This window comes from Oncorhynchus tshawytscha, linkage group LG15, assembly GCF_018296145.1.
Source record: "Oncorhynchus tshawytscha isolate Ot180627B linkage group LG15, Otsh_v2.0, whole genome shotgun sequence".
Classification (NCBI taxonomy): domain Eukaryota; kingdom Metazoa; phylum Chordata; class Actinopteri; order Salmoniformes; family Salmonidae; genus Oncorhynchus; species Oncorhynchus tshawytscha.
This window is the reverse complement of record NC_056443.1, coordinates 26,989,800-27,004,797: the sequence shown is the minus strand read 5'-3', so window position 1 is coordinate 27,004,797 and position 14,998 is coordinate 26,989,800. Positions and strand designations below refer to the sequence as shown.

At 40.5% G+C, this 14,998-nt stretch overlaps 1 protein-coding gene across 1 annotated transcript; it reads left to right on the top strand.

Moving 5' to 3' along the window:
• Positions 1-226: 226 nt before the first annotated feature.
• LOC112214750 (carboxypeptidase Z) lies at positions 227-11,453 on the top strand. Its single transcript, XM_024373741.2, has 12 exons — positions 227-441; positions 958-996; positions 2,008-2,225; positions 2,419-2,575; positions 4,938-5,144; positions 6,955-7,184; positions 7,447-7,608; positions 8,959-9,117; positions 9,436-9,574; positions 10,085-10,224; positions 10,324-10,423; positions 10,525-11,453. Exons 1-12 carry the CDS (start codon positions 336-338, stop codon positions 10,872-10,874), a joined length of 2,007 nt encoding a protein of 668 aa, XP_024229509.1. The 5' UTR covers positions 227-335; the 3' UTR covers positions 10,875-11,453.
• The last annotated feature ends 3,545 nt before the right edge of the window (positions 11,454-14,998 follow it).

Below are 14,998 nucleotides of genomic sequence, written 5' to 3'. Positions count from 1 at the left end.
TACAGTTAATGTCCACTGTTCACATAATCCAATACATACATTTAGAGGTAAGAAATTATAAGGTTAACATTGAATAAAAAAGTGTTCGAAATGGTTGAGCAAGATGGTTTAGAGTATAGGAATTGTTAACAGGTGTATTTCAGAAAGTTTACTTGCGCAAAGTTTACTTGCGCAAATTATTCCACCTCCACCCAGTCTTCCATTTCCGTCCGAAACATTTTCCTTTGTAATTTGATAGTCGACCGTAATTCGTGTAATAAACTCACTTTTTGGGGAAGCCCAAAAAGTTCTCGTGCAATTAAGCACAGTAGCCTTGAGGTGCCACATCACAAAATATGGAATTTATACGGAGGAAAATGAAGACTATTGTTTTTCTGAATGCACTGGCGACAGTTGTTTGGTGTGCCCCTTCGCTCTGCGACCCTGAAGACGAATTTCTAGGTAAAGTAGGCCAACTCTTTGTTGTTTATGATAACGCACATGGTGTGTTTTATGCATTGGAAGGAAGTGATGATGTTAGGGCTAGTTCTGAAATAAAAGTGCATGGTTCAGAAATATTTCATTATATCTCAGACAAGACATGCAAACTGTGATGCTTCTATTCACAATGTGTACAAGCCAACCGTAACAACAATAAAAAAAATAACCTCGTGTCACAAATTAGTGCGAAATAAAGTGCTTATTTTTCTTCAGAGAATTATTATAGAACTGTGGGCTATAAAGATTGAGGTAGATATTCATCACTAGTGAGAGGTGACCTGATCCAAAGAATGACAATTCTCAGCATTAATACGTTTTTACTGAAATATAGACATTTGGGAGGAGAGATCGTGAAGCAAGATGAGAGGGTTAATAAAAAGCAGATTTTATAGTGTCACAATAACGCTGGTGATAAATGCGATTCTGCCATCTAGTGTTAAATGCATGACAGCAACTAACAATAGATGTGTCTTTCAGGTATCTTTTGCAAAGAACCAGAACCAGAACCAGAACAACGTATGTACATTTTATTTTCTTCAATAAATCCTTCAACTCATGTAAATGTGATATTTGTAAAGCCTTGGTGACAACATATGCTAAGGTTATGATTTTAGGACCGACTCTGACTATTCTAAACCAATTGAAAGCATCCTAACATGTTGTGTGCATTGCACCACAGTTAGATAGCTTAGAACGTACTGTTCATACAGAAAGAAGGCCTAAAGGACTGTACATTTATACAATTTTATCAAACCACAGGTTGAACAACCTATCACACTTTTGAAGATGAAGTTTTACTAAGTGATTAGGCTAAATGGGATATTATGGCCTTAAGGCCTCTCCGAGCTATCAAGTGTATTTTTGGATGATAAATGGCTGTATGAAATATTCACATTTTAATCTCCACTGATAATAGAAATATTTGAACTTGATCATTTTCAGTACTGCAGAGAGGTAGCTAGCTATATGAGACAATAAAGATGTTTTAGTCCAAGGGGTGGATTCTTCATGCATATCCATATGACTTCTTAATATCAGGTTATGCTCATTTTCCATGCCAAGGATATGAGTAATGAGCCTTATTGTGTACTGAGCATCTTAGCTAGGTTTCTTTAACAAATTAACTTAGAACAAATGTAAAAGTACAAGAGAAAGAACAACCTGGCCAATACCCCTAAACATACTGATTTACAAGGGAGAGAACATATGGTCTCAAAGCAGCATTTTACAAGCAGGTTAACACTACGCCTACCTGAAAATGTTTTATAACCAACGTATTGTTCTATGAAAATGTTGCCACCCACCTTACAAAAGCACCCGAAGGTCTCACCGATGTTAATTGCAAAGATTTCATGAAATTATGAGACAATAAATGGTATTATAACACATTACATAATGATGAACCTATTGATATAACAGTATGTATTCTATACTTTGATGATTCAACACGGTAACATTCAGATCAGTCACTCACCATTATAATACTGAATTTGTCCTGCTCCTCGGTTGGCTCTTTCCTCTACTCAGCCAAGTGCATGGACATCATGATGAACTATTGCGACGACATGTCCTACACCCACACCGTGTTCCCCAACATCCTGGGCCACAGGACCCGCGAGGAGGCCGAGCTGGGCCCCGAGTACCTCCTCGTCAGTGTGGTCCACAACTTGCTCAATGGAGAGTGCACCCCGGACATCCGCATGCTAGGCTGTTCAGTGCTGGTGCCTCGCTGCGAGAAGGAGAAGGTTTGATGCTAACAAAGGATAATGTAATAATACAAATAAATCCAAGAAAATTGCACTCTATATATATGATTCCAACAATTTAATGGGTAAATCTAATAACCAACATTTTGGTAATGCAGTGCCTTCTTCAGTAAAAAATATATATATATCCCACTTTCAATAATTGAATGACGTTTTTCTTTTATAATGTAAGGTGCTGAAGCCGTGCAGGAGTACGTGCGAGGCTGTGAGGAAGAACTGTTACCACGCCTTCGAGGGCATCGAGATGGCCTGGCCATACTTCCTGGACTGTGACCGCTTCTTTGTCAGTGACCAGGAGGGCTGTTACGACCCACTGGAGGGCTTACGAGGTAACGGCCACAGTTTAACTGGTGTGTCATAAAAATGACTATCAATATATGATAGTGACAACAGTATGACACTAACTGTGCAGTATGATGTTGACTCAAATAATATTTTCATGCATAAAACAATCCCCTGAGCAAAATGTAAAACTAGAGAGGACCATGTGTGTCAATATTATTACTAGATTATTTCATTATAAAGAAAAATAACACCCAAACCCCTTTTAATAACAGAAGCATATTGAGTGGTAACTGAGCATGCAGTTTCTTTCCAGATTAATGACAGTCACCTGGTTGCCACATTGCTCCTTGCGGCACACCTCAAGAATGTATTTAAACTATTTATAGGTCAATTCAAATGCCTTTTTACATTTAACATTCACAGTTTTTTGATGATTGTATTATGCCACAATCTGGTCAACACATTTTTTAAATGAACCTTTATTTAACTTGGCAAGTCAGTTAACAACAAATTCTTATTTACAATGACGTTAACATATCTGCCATTAATATCTTGCCCCCTACAAGATATATGCGTTTGAACAAGTCTATGAGTTCACACTGATAGGTGACAGAGAACTGTAGTATATGTTCACCGGAGCAGTGATCAGTCTAACGTGAGTTCAGTACAGTTTGTTTCTCCCTGTTCACCGGAGCAGTGATCAGTCTAACGTGAGTTCAGTACAGTTTGTTTCTCCCTGTTCACCAGAGCAGTGATCAGTCTAACGTGAGTTCAGTACAGTTTGTTTCTCCCTCTTCAGCAGAGCAGTGATCAGTCTAACGTGAGTTCAGTACAGTTTGTTTCTCCCTGTTCACCGGAGCAGTGATCAGTCTAACGTGAGTTCAGTACAGTTTGTTTCTCCCTGTTCACCAGAGCAGTGATCAGTCTAACGTGAGTTCAGTACAGTTTGTTTCTCCCTGTTCACCAGAGCAGTGATCAGTCTAACGTGAGTTCAGTACAGTTTGTTTCTCCCTCTTCAGCAGAGCAGTGATCAGTCTAACGTGAGTTCAGTACAGTTTGTTTCTCCCTGTTCACCAGAGCAGTGATCAGTCTAACGTGAGTTCAGTACAGTTTGTTTCTCCCTGTTCACCAGATCAGTGATCAGTCTAACGTGAGTTCAGTACAGTTTGTTTCTCCCTGTTCACCAGATCAGTGATCAGTCTAACGTGAGTTCAGTACAGTTTGTTTCTCCCTGTTCACCAGATCAGTGATCAGTCTAACGTGAGTTCAGTACAGTTTGTTTCTCCCTGTTCACCAGATCAGTGATCAGTCTAACGTGAGTTCAGTACAGTTTGTTTCTCCCTGTTCACCAGAGCAGTGATCAGTCTAACGTGAGTTCAGTACAGTTTGTTTCTCCCTGAAGCTGCAAACAACCAACCATTCCAGCTGTGTGATTGCTCTGAGTGTTCATGAGTCCTCTCTTCCTGTGTACTCTCTCTCTCTCTTCCTGTGTACTCTCTCTCTCTCTTCTTCCTGTGTACTCATCCCTCTCTCTCTTCCTGTGTACTCTCTCTCTCTCTCTCTTCCTGTGTACTCTCTCTTCCTGTGTACTCTCTCTCTCTCTTCCTGTGTACTCTCTCTCTCTCTTCCTGTGTACTCTCTCTCTCTTTCTGTTTATCTCTGCAGCTGCTCTATGCCACCATAAACAAGTCCTGCAGGAGCCTATACTGACACAATAACAGTTAATGTAGCCATTTAGCTGAAATAAATCATAGATATGCATATTACATATATGATATGAGTGTAGATATTCACACAGATGGTGGTACCACATTTTGCACAACAGCTTTTTAGTGTAGTATGAAATCTGTTTCCAAAAATATCTTTGATTCTAACTGAAATACAAGATGTCTGGCAAGCGTTGTAAGCTATGTAATTAATTCCATGCTGATATTTATTTTGAACAGATGTCTCTGGTCTTATGTTTCAACTTCATTCAGTTTCTTACCTTTTAGGTCTTGCACATTTCCCTAAAAGAGCACATTTATACAGGGGGGACGGGGGGCCTTTTCCACTTTATGTAATTTCTCTGTCTGCTGACATTTTACAGGGCTCTACTCGACATGAGATGAAAGACTAAGGCCTCATTTAGTAATGAGGTATCTCGATATACACCCGATGAGGCGGTTTATTGACGCATGGTTACGCTTTCGATGTAAACTTTCCTAGGACACTGAGTCAAAAGTCACACTTGCTAGTTAATACAAAGTGTCATGAACTGGCTTGGAACACTATTGACCTCTATATCTTTGGTTACACTTCATAATAACTTCCACAAATAAGACATTACACTTAACTGTTCATAGGTGGTTATAAATGCTTTTCAAATCATTATCATACAGTGTCGCCATCTCTTGTTTATCCTAGCGATACAGGAAGAAGGTAATACCCCTGAGAAGCCCCATACTGTCATCCAGTTTAGCTATCAGTCTAACGCCCAGATGAACAGCATCCTGAAGAAGACTGCAGCACGATGCCCCGAAATCGCCATGACCTACAGCATTGGCCGCAGTGTGGAGGGCAAAGACCTGCTGGTGATAGAGTTCTCAAACAACCCTGGAGTACATGAATTGCGTAAGTACTAATGGTCCTCGGTGCACTACAGTGTGAGTCCTGGGAATGCTATTTCTTAAACGCCGTCATATGTCTCTCAATGCTATTCAATTAGGGGCTGATTCCGACTTAGGAATTTACGCCATTCCTACGCACTTCAGTATTTGGTATTCAGATTGACCTTTTTCAGCCGCGTAATGCACCATGCTGGTGCTACCTTGCACGCTCTGAAAACATTTAATTAAATTGCTGAAAACACAGATTTATAAATACTTATTTAGGTTTAGGAAAGTATTTATGAATCATGAATTGGTTTGGAGAGCCTTTACACACAAAAGAAAGCAGTGGTTTGATTCGTTCTGAAAATGGCCACTTTCAGTTCAACCCATGGTAATGTGGGAACATTAGCGTACATAGAATTATAATAGGGAGAATAGTGTACGATAGTAGACTATACCCTCTGTTGGTTGAACTAACCATGGAACTGTGTACTGACACTGCCATACAATGAAATTAAATGGAATTATAATGTAGGCTAAACTAACTGGGAACTAACAGTAAATTGGCAGTTGAATATGTGTTGTTATTAGGCCTACTGATGGTCGATACTGATAGTGGCTAATTATTAACATGATAGAAATAGGAGACAGAGAAAGCCGGAGTAGGCTATAATTAAGACATTCGGGAGTGACCATCCCTGCAAGTTAAAAGACTACAATTTAAACTGCATAATGGCACAGCATTTCATAAACTTTACTGTGGTAAAGTTGATATGTTGATATGCTTCAGTTTGCTGCCATATGACTGGTTTCACATTTATCTCCAGCGATTATAAGGTAAAGTAGACCTAAAACAAGTGTCATTTAGCCTATATTTACAATTCCCTTATCCAAACAGATTACTCATTTACCTAGCTCTTATCAATTTGTAAATTACAGTGCCTGGAGAATGGTGTTATTTAAATCAAAAACATTCAATAGATTCTTCTTCCACTTGAAACAGATAGGTTCGCTGGACTTTAGTCATGGTTTCCTCACACATAAAGATAGTGGAATTATTCTTTTTTTGTGTTTATTTTTTCAGTTAAATTGACTGAGAACACATTTTAATTGACAGCAACAACCTGGGGAATAGTTACAGGGGAGAGGAATGAACCAATAGGAAGCTGGGGATGATTAGGTGACCAGGGTGGTATGAGGGACAGATTGGGAATTTAGCCAGGACACCAGGGTTAACACCCCTACTCTTACGATGTGTCATGGGATCTTTAGTGACCACAGAGAGTCAGGACACCCGTTTAATGTCCCATCTGAAAGACAGCACCCTACACAGGGAAATGTCCTCAATCACTGCCCTGGGGCATTGGGATCTTTTTCTAGACCAGACAAAAGAGTGCCTCCTACTGGCCCACCAACGCCACTTCCAGCAGCATCTGGTCTCCCATCCAGGGGCCAATCAGGACCAACGCTGCTTAGTTTCAGAAGGAAACCAGCAGTGGGATGCAGGGTCAGAACATGGCGTTTCTGTACACACCTCCGCCACACCGTCAATTATTCGAGCTCCACCCCAAACAAATAGCGGGTGAATACCATGCTATTCTAATGCTTAAGTTCAAGGTCAGAATGCACAGAGAGAAAACTGCATCAAAAGGGGATTATGTTCCATTATTATCTCGCCTATGTCCACAGTTCAACCAGGGACAATGTAACTTTTCTAAATGTAAGCTGCTGTCTTGGTTAAGTCTCCATGGAAAACAGATCATTCATCTCAAGGGACTCTTTAGTTGAATACGTTTAAAATAAGTCAATATCCGGTCACCTTATATCAACAGTTGAACCAGAGATGAAGTACATAGGAAACATGCATGGGAACGAGGTGCTGGGTCGCCAGCTGTTGATCTACCTGGCCCAGTACCTGTGTTCAGAGTACCTGCTGGGGAACCGGCGCATCCAGACCCTGATCAACACCACGCGTATCCACATCCTGCCCTCCATGAACCCAGACGGTTACGAGCTAGCTGCCGCCGAGCTCCAGGACACCATCGACCCTGAGAACGAGGAGGTAGGTTGAATCAACGTTGTTTGACACGTCATTTTAATATTTTGTTGTTTTATCACTGTGTAAAACGAATTACATTTGCCAGAAAGGTATTAATGTACCGTATGTAATCAGTTTCCCAGCTTTAAAAAACAACAACAACAGGCCTCTATTTGGTTTAAACTATCGCTGATTTCATACTTGACAGCGAAGATCCTACAGTATGCTTTGACATGTCTGCTTTGACTCACATACCAACCTGACTACCACTGTATGAACCCAACAGGCTCAGAACTACAACAGCTGGACCCTGGGTCGAGGCAACGCCCAGAACATTGACCTGAACAGGAACTTCCCTGACCTGACTACGATCGTTTACAGCCGGCGCAGACACAGACGTTTCCGTAGCAACCACATCCCAATCCCAGACGCTTACTGGTTTGGTAAGGTACAGTATGACTTCCTAGCTATCCATGCTTGCATTTCGTGTGGGATTTTATACTTGCGGATAATAATACATGCATCAAATATTGTGCAATGATGACTGCTTTCAATGTCATTTGGATTTACATGTAAAAAATTGCAACCTTTATTTAACTAGGCAAGTCAGTTAAGAACAAATTATTATTTACAATGACCGCCTACCAAAAGGCAAAAGGCCTCCTGCGGGGACGGGGGCTGGGTTAAAAAAAATTAAAAAGGAAAATATAGGACAAAACACACATCACAACGAGAGACAACACCAGATAAAGAGAGACCTAAGACAACAACATAGCATGGCAGCAACACATGAAAACACAGCATGGTAGCAACAACATGACAACAACATGGTAGCAACACAACATGGCAGCAGCACAACATGGTAGCAGCACAAAACATGGTACAAACATTATTGGGCACAGACAACAGCACAAAGGGCAAGGTAGAGACAACAATACATCACGCAAAGCAGCCACAACGGTCAGTAAGAGTTTCCATGATTGAGTCTTTGAATGAAGAGATTGAGATAAAACTGTCCAGTTTGAGTATTTGTTGCAGCTCGTTCCAGTCACTAGCTGCAGCGAACTGAAAAGAGGAGCGACCCAGGGATGTGTGCGCTTTGGGGACCTTTAACAGAATGTGACTGGCAGAACAGGTGTTGTATGTGTAGGATGAGGGCTGCAGTAGATATCTCAGATAAGGGGGAGTGAGGCCTAAGATAAATAAGCATCAACCAGTGGGTGTTGCGATGGGTATACAGAGATGATCAGTTTACAGAGGAGTATAGAGTGCAGTGATGTGTCCTATAAGGAGCATTGGTGGCAAATCTGATTTCCGAGTGGTAAAGAACATCTAGCCGCTCGAGAGCACCCTTACCTGCCGATCTATAAATTATGTCTCCGTAATCTAGCACGGTTAGGATGGTCATCTGAATCAGGGTTAGTTTGGCAGCTGGGGTGAAAGAGGAGCGATTACGATAGAGGAAGCCAAGTCTAGATTTAACTTTAGCCTGCAGCTTTGATATGTGCTGAGAGAAGGACAGTGTACCGTCTAGCCATACTCCCAAGTACTTGTATGAAGTGACTACCGCAATCTCTGTGTCATTTATCTTCAATGTTAAATATCAAAGTTTGAATTGAGTTTTGATTACCAATCATCAAGTTTTAATTGAGAAGTTGACGATTGGTAATTGTTGTTAACCGGCACCTGATTGTACCCTGTTATTCCATCATTTCCAAAACCCTGTGTTTTATTGATGTGCCCAATAAAACTGTTGACTGTAATTGATATGCTTGTCTTTATGTGTGTCATAATGCAGGTAGCTCCAGAGACATACGCAGTCATGAAGTGGATCAGATCCTTTCCCTTTGTGCTCTCAGCTAACTTCCACGGAGGGGAGTTGTTGGTGTCCTACCCCTACGACCTCTCCAAACACCCACTAGAGCAGAAGATGTTCTCCCCCACGCCAGATGAACAGGTAAGCGGGACTGACACCAACATGTACAGTCAATAAGACAACAGCACTCTCCAAAATGGATTGCACTCTATGATCTGAAGTGTGTCTGTTGCAGAGAGAAGGCCCATTGATTGTTCATGCTCTACATATATAAAGATGAATTGTATTTTTATTTCCTCGACAGTCGTCATGTAACATACACGTAAAGAATGAAGAAAATGTATCTCAGCTGCTACCAAATCAAACTAATGTAACATATCAAATTTAAAGGTAAACGAAACTACCCATTATATTTTTTATGAATACGACAAAGATAATATATTGTATTTTTGGCTACAGGTATTCAAGCAGATAGCGAGAACATATGCAGATGCCCATGCCACCATGTCAGAAGGAAACTCTGGAAGGTGTGAGAACTTTGGCAGCATCGGCCAGGACGGCATCATAAATGGAGCATGGTGGTACAGCTTTGCAGGTGGTAAGTTTAAAATAAATAAAAAACGGTCAAATTAAAAACAGTCCAGGACTGTTGAAGTGACGATATAGCGAGCGGGTGGCTGGTGGCACCTTCGTTTGGGAGGACGGACTCATATTAACGGCTGTAATAGAATGGTATCGATCCATTCATTCCATCACAGCTATCATTATAAAATCAAAGTTTCCTGGTCACATACACAGTTTAGCAGGTCTTACAGCGGTGCAGCGAAATGCTGATGTCACTAGCTCCCACCTATGCGGTCAAATGTCAAAAAGCTAGAATGTAAAGTAAAGCAAGAAATCAAGAATGGTGGGAAACAACTGTTCTTATGAACCTTCCTCCTGTGATTGAAATAGCTGATGCAGGCTCAATGAACATAATAGGCAAGTTGTATTATGAACTATGATCGCCACCTGGTGGCGCTCTTAGTTATTGTCACTAGTTCAATTATGAAGATGGTGGTTTGTAGTTTCTATCACTGGTACGTTGTTCTTCCTGTCATGTGATCAGGTATGCAGGACTTCAACTACCTCCACACTAACTGTTTTGAGGTGACGGTGGAGTTGGGCTGTGATAAGTTCCCAGCTGAGGAGGAGTTATACACTGGCTGGAAAGACAACAAAGAGGCTCTGCTCACATTCATGGAGTCGGTGAGAGACTTTAAAGCCAGCATTTCATTCCAAAACATCACTCCTTTTCACAAATCTGAGACGAGTTCTCCACTAACCCTGCGTCTCAATGTTTACCAGGTCCACCGTGGAATAAAGGGAATAGTAAAGGATGAGGACGGGAATGGAATCAAAGGGGCAAGGATATCTGTCAGAGGAATAAGGCATGACATCACCACAGGTAAAGTCAGCCTCTTCGATTGGTCATTTTTACTAGAAAATGTCAGTATGATTCTGGGTGGTAAGCATTTGAGAAAAAAAACGTCCTCACTCTCTCTCTAGCTGAAAACGGAGACTACTGGCGCTTGCTAACCGCCGGCATCCACATCCTGACTGCGTCTGCACCGGGCTACACCAGAGCCATGAAAAAGATCCACCTCCCGGCACGCATGCAGAAAGCAGGCCGGGTGGACTTTGTCCTGCAGAAGGCTGTGGTGGAGCCTGACATGGAGGAGGACTATAGAATCCCGTCCATGGGGACCTATGAGCACTTCGACCCCTACAACCAGTTTGAGCGCTACACCATTAGCGAGCAGAACCAGAACGGAGAGGAGGGGCAGGAGAAACCGTGGTGGTGGAGTTACTTTAGCCACGCCCATGGCTCCACCCCCACCTGGCTTCTCAGAAACTAGCTCCTCCCCTGAATATACATAGAATCCTCTATGGCTCCCACTATAGCCTCCTTTCTCAACTCTGGTCCCCGATTACCATCAAGGGTTGCACATACCTCCTACAGGTCAATACTAGCACACCTAATTCAATTAATCAAGGGCTTGATGATTAGTTCAATCACGTGTGCTTATATAAGGGTGGAACAAAAATGTGCAACCCCGGGGGTACTCCAGGACACTGCCCTACATGATCAAAGACGGGTTACTATTTAAGTTGAATATGATTTACATAATGCTATCATACAAGTGTCACATTTTAGCATTACCATTATTATCCATTGCTGCAAACCTGTCGTAACTGAAGCAAAATATAAAATAGCCAGTTGTTCATGATAGCAATATGTAATCTTAATAAGTCATAGTTCATGTAAAGTGTTTTCTCCTAAAGCTAGCCTCCATTTTACAAGCTTTTGCCTTGTTAAACTGCTTCACTTTATGACCATAATGCAACACAGGAAGGTTGAAAAGCTTCGACGATTTGTCTCTCCACCCGCACATATCTGTACTTGTTTACAATAAAACATTATTAAAGAACATTGACCGTGGTCTCTTCAAAATATGTAATGAAACAGATTGGCCAAAAGATGGCATCCTAATTCCATTTGTTTTCGCCCATGTTACATTTTCAACTGAACTGCCTTTCCAAGAAAGGCAACCTTTCCAGCCAACCAATACTGTATCCCAAACTCTCCCACATGGCAACGTATAGCATCTGTTAAAGAACCAGAGGCACCGTCAGTCTCTTATACCAGTCAACCAACCATGCTTTTTTCACATAGCGCTCTGCATCACTTTCTCTAGTGGATCTAGATATCGTCAGTGTTTGTCTGACATGTTACCTAGATATGAATTGATCTGAAAAAAATGTCAGTCCTATCATGTAATTTGTTTTGCCACATGTTAACTTCTGAATATCATTCTGCCTACCCCTTTACAGTGCGCATGTGCCTTGAAAAAAAAAGAGTAGGATATTTGTTGTAAATGGTAGGATGCAGTATAGTCTTGCAATAAGGGATCATCAAGGAGTGGCTATGCGTTCAAGGAGTGACGACGCGCCAGCGGAGTGGAACTGACCTTCCACGTAGTTGCATTATTTTCCAGAGAGCGCACAGAGCCCGGGGTTGATTATGGCTTTTATACCAAGGCTTGGAATATCTTACATTATTTAATACCATGGACACCATTCCACAGTATGCAGCTAGCGATGAGAAGAAATGTTTTCTTCAATCTTCCCTCCAAACATTTGAGATGATGTTCAGTTATGATATTTAGTAAACGGAGGCCAAATCTGATTTGTGTTTGTGTATATTTCCAGATGTCAGCACTCCTGACATATCTACAGTTGAACTGTGGCTGCTAGGCACCATCTCCTAGGATCACAACCCAAGGCCAATTCATCACTTATTGAGCTGCTATAATAATAATAATTTATAGGCATTTCAATAATGCAATAATTTCAATAATGCATAACTATACATTCTGTGTCTGTGAAAGGGATTCTTCACACAAATAATTAAATTACTTTAGTGTTTCTTTACATTGAAAGTAAAAGGCAAGGAGAGATTGCGACCCACACTTAGCCATACATGGCCTCCCACAAACCCTAATGCATTTGTGACCAAATATGTTTGAGTGAATGAATCCCATATATATCATGTCGTTATTTGCATGCACAAATCATACATTGCATAGTAAAATTAATACATTTGTATCAATAATATTGTAATTTAGGTGAACTCTCTCTTGCTCCAGAAATGTTGTGCATTTCATTTATGAAATTCTGTCTGTTATAAATAAATAAATACACATTGTTAAAGTAATCTACATAGTGGTATGGTACTGTACATTAGAACATCATTTATTTGTTTTTGTTTAAAGAGATACTTAAGGATTTTGCCAATGAAGCCCTTTATCTACTTCCCCAGAGCCAGATGAACTCAGCCATACCATTTATATGTCACTGTGGGCAGTTTAAAGTATCCCTTTAAGTCTGGGGTATAAACAGGATGATCAACTCCACTCTGTGCAGATCTATGGAAATATACCCATTCCCAGCTTATGCCTCAGGATCTGTATCACCTCCTGAATCATGGTATATTTCCATAGAACTGCACAAAGCATCCTTGATGATCCCTTACATAACAAGAAAATATAGCATAAATTCCATGTAATTATGCACTGTGAACACCAGGGGCGGTCGGTGCCGTTTAAGATGAAGGAGGAGGATTTTCTTATGAGGGTTGGCCTTATTTCTATTACAGCACGTTGGATGACTGTCATTCATATTCCATTAACCCAGTTCAACATAACATCGATAGGTTTAGGCTACGACCAGTGGTGGAAAAAGTACCCAATTGTCATACTTGAGTAAATGTAAAGATACCTTAATAGAAAATGACTCAAGTAAAAGTGAAAGTTACCCAGTAAAATACTACTTGAGTAAAACTCTAAAAGTATTTGGTTTTAAATGTACTTAAGTATCAAAAGCAAATGTAATTGCTAAAATATATTTAAGTGTTAAAAGTAAAAGTATAAATCCTTTTCAAATTCCTTTTCTTAAGCAAACCAGATGGCACAAATTTAATAAAAAATTTAAAAAATGACACATAGCCAGGGGCACATTCCAACACTCAGACGTGATTTAGAATCAAAACATGTGTTTAATGAGTCCGCCTGATCAGGGGCAGTAGGGATGACCAGGGATGTTCTCTTGATAAGTGTGTGAATTAGACAATTGTCCTGTCCTGCTAAGCATTCAAAATGTAACGAGTACTTTTGGGTGTCAGGGAAAATGTATGGAGTAAAAAGTACTTTTAGATTGAAGGAATGAAGTGAAGTAAAAGTAAAATAAAAAGTACAGATACCCCCAAAAGCTCCTTAAGTAGTACTTTCAAGTATTTTTACTTAGTACTTTACACCACTGGTTACTATATGATCTCAAATTTTCCCTATACCCATCATGAGGTTTCTACAACCTAGCCTATGAATGAAAGTTTACAATGTATGTGTACACAGGTCAAAATAAAGATTTGAGGTGAGTTTTGAGAGTTTCTATTGGACAAATTATGTTATGTTTATTCCCGTTTCATTCCGTTTGATTCAGTTTAAGAAACTTTTTTTTAACAGAATTGTCGGAATGAATACATCCCTGATCACACGCAAATGGTTCACTTTCATAGCCAAATACAAACAGCTTGTTGTATTCCTTCTCTCATCTATGTGCTCTCCTCCTCTCACCTTTTCCCTTCGCTTGTGGAATTCAATGCACAACACATCAGCTGTCTGTGATGAGGCAAAAAAAACATTCCAAGCCAAACATTCAAATCATAACCGCTACACACAGCTTACATTGTTGTCACCATATTAGCTAAATTAATGTCGTAGTCAACTTAGCTAATAGAACTAACACATTAGTAAACCCCCTACAATCTTGCAGTACAGTGTAAGCAGTTTAGCAGTTACACCGGTGGGCCCCGGTGGCAATACAGTAGTCAAACCAAAAGCTTATCTTGACTTGGAAGAGTTTCAGTTTTGGATAGTCATAGCCAGCTGACTAACATAGCATCTCTTTATTTGGCCTGGGTGTTTGAGTAGGTAGGGTAAACTAGCTAGCTGCATTTGCTAGCTAAGAAAGTGAAAAGAAATAAAATAAAATACAAAATATACAAAATATATCTATTTATCTCTCTCACTCTTGCTCCATTTTTGAATAAATACATTTGTTCAAACCTGTTCAGCTATTGTCTTTCTCTCTCTTTGAGTCAGCTACTCACCACATGTTATGAAGAGCTAGCTGTAACTTATGCTTTCAGTATTGGATTCATTCTCTGATCCTTTGATTGGGTGGACAACATGTCAGTTCATGTTGTAAGAGCTCTGACAGGTTGGAGGATGTTTATTATTACTGTATAAGTCTTTGGAAGTGGGTGAGAATCATGAGCCTCAAATGTTTGTATTGAAGTCAATGTACCCAGAGGAGGACAGAACAGGGGCGGAGCCAGAGGGGTGTCCGGACACCCCTGACATCTGATTGGCCATCCCGGGTGCCACCCCAAAATTTCATTCGCTACTGGCAGTTTGATGCT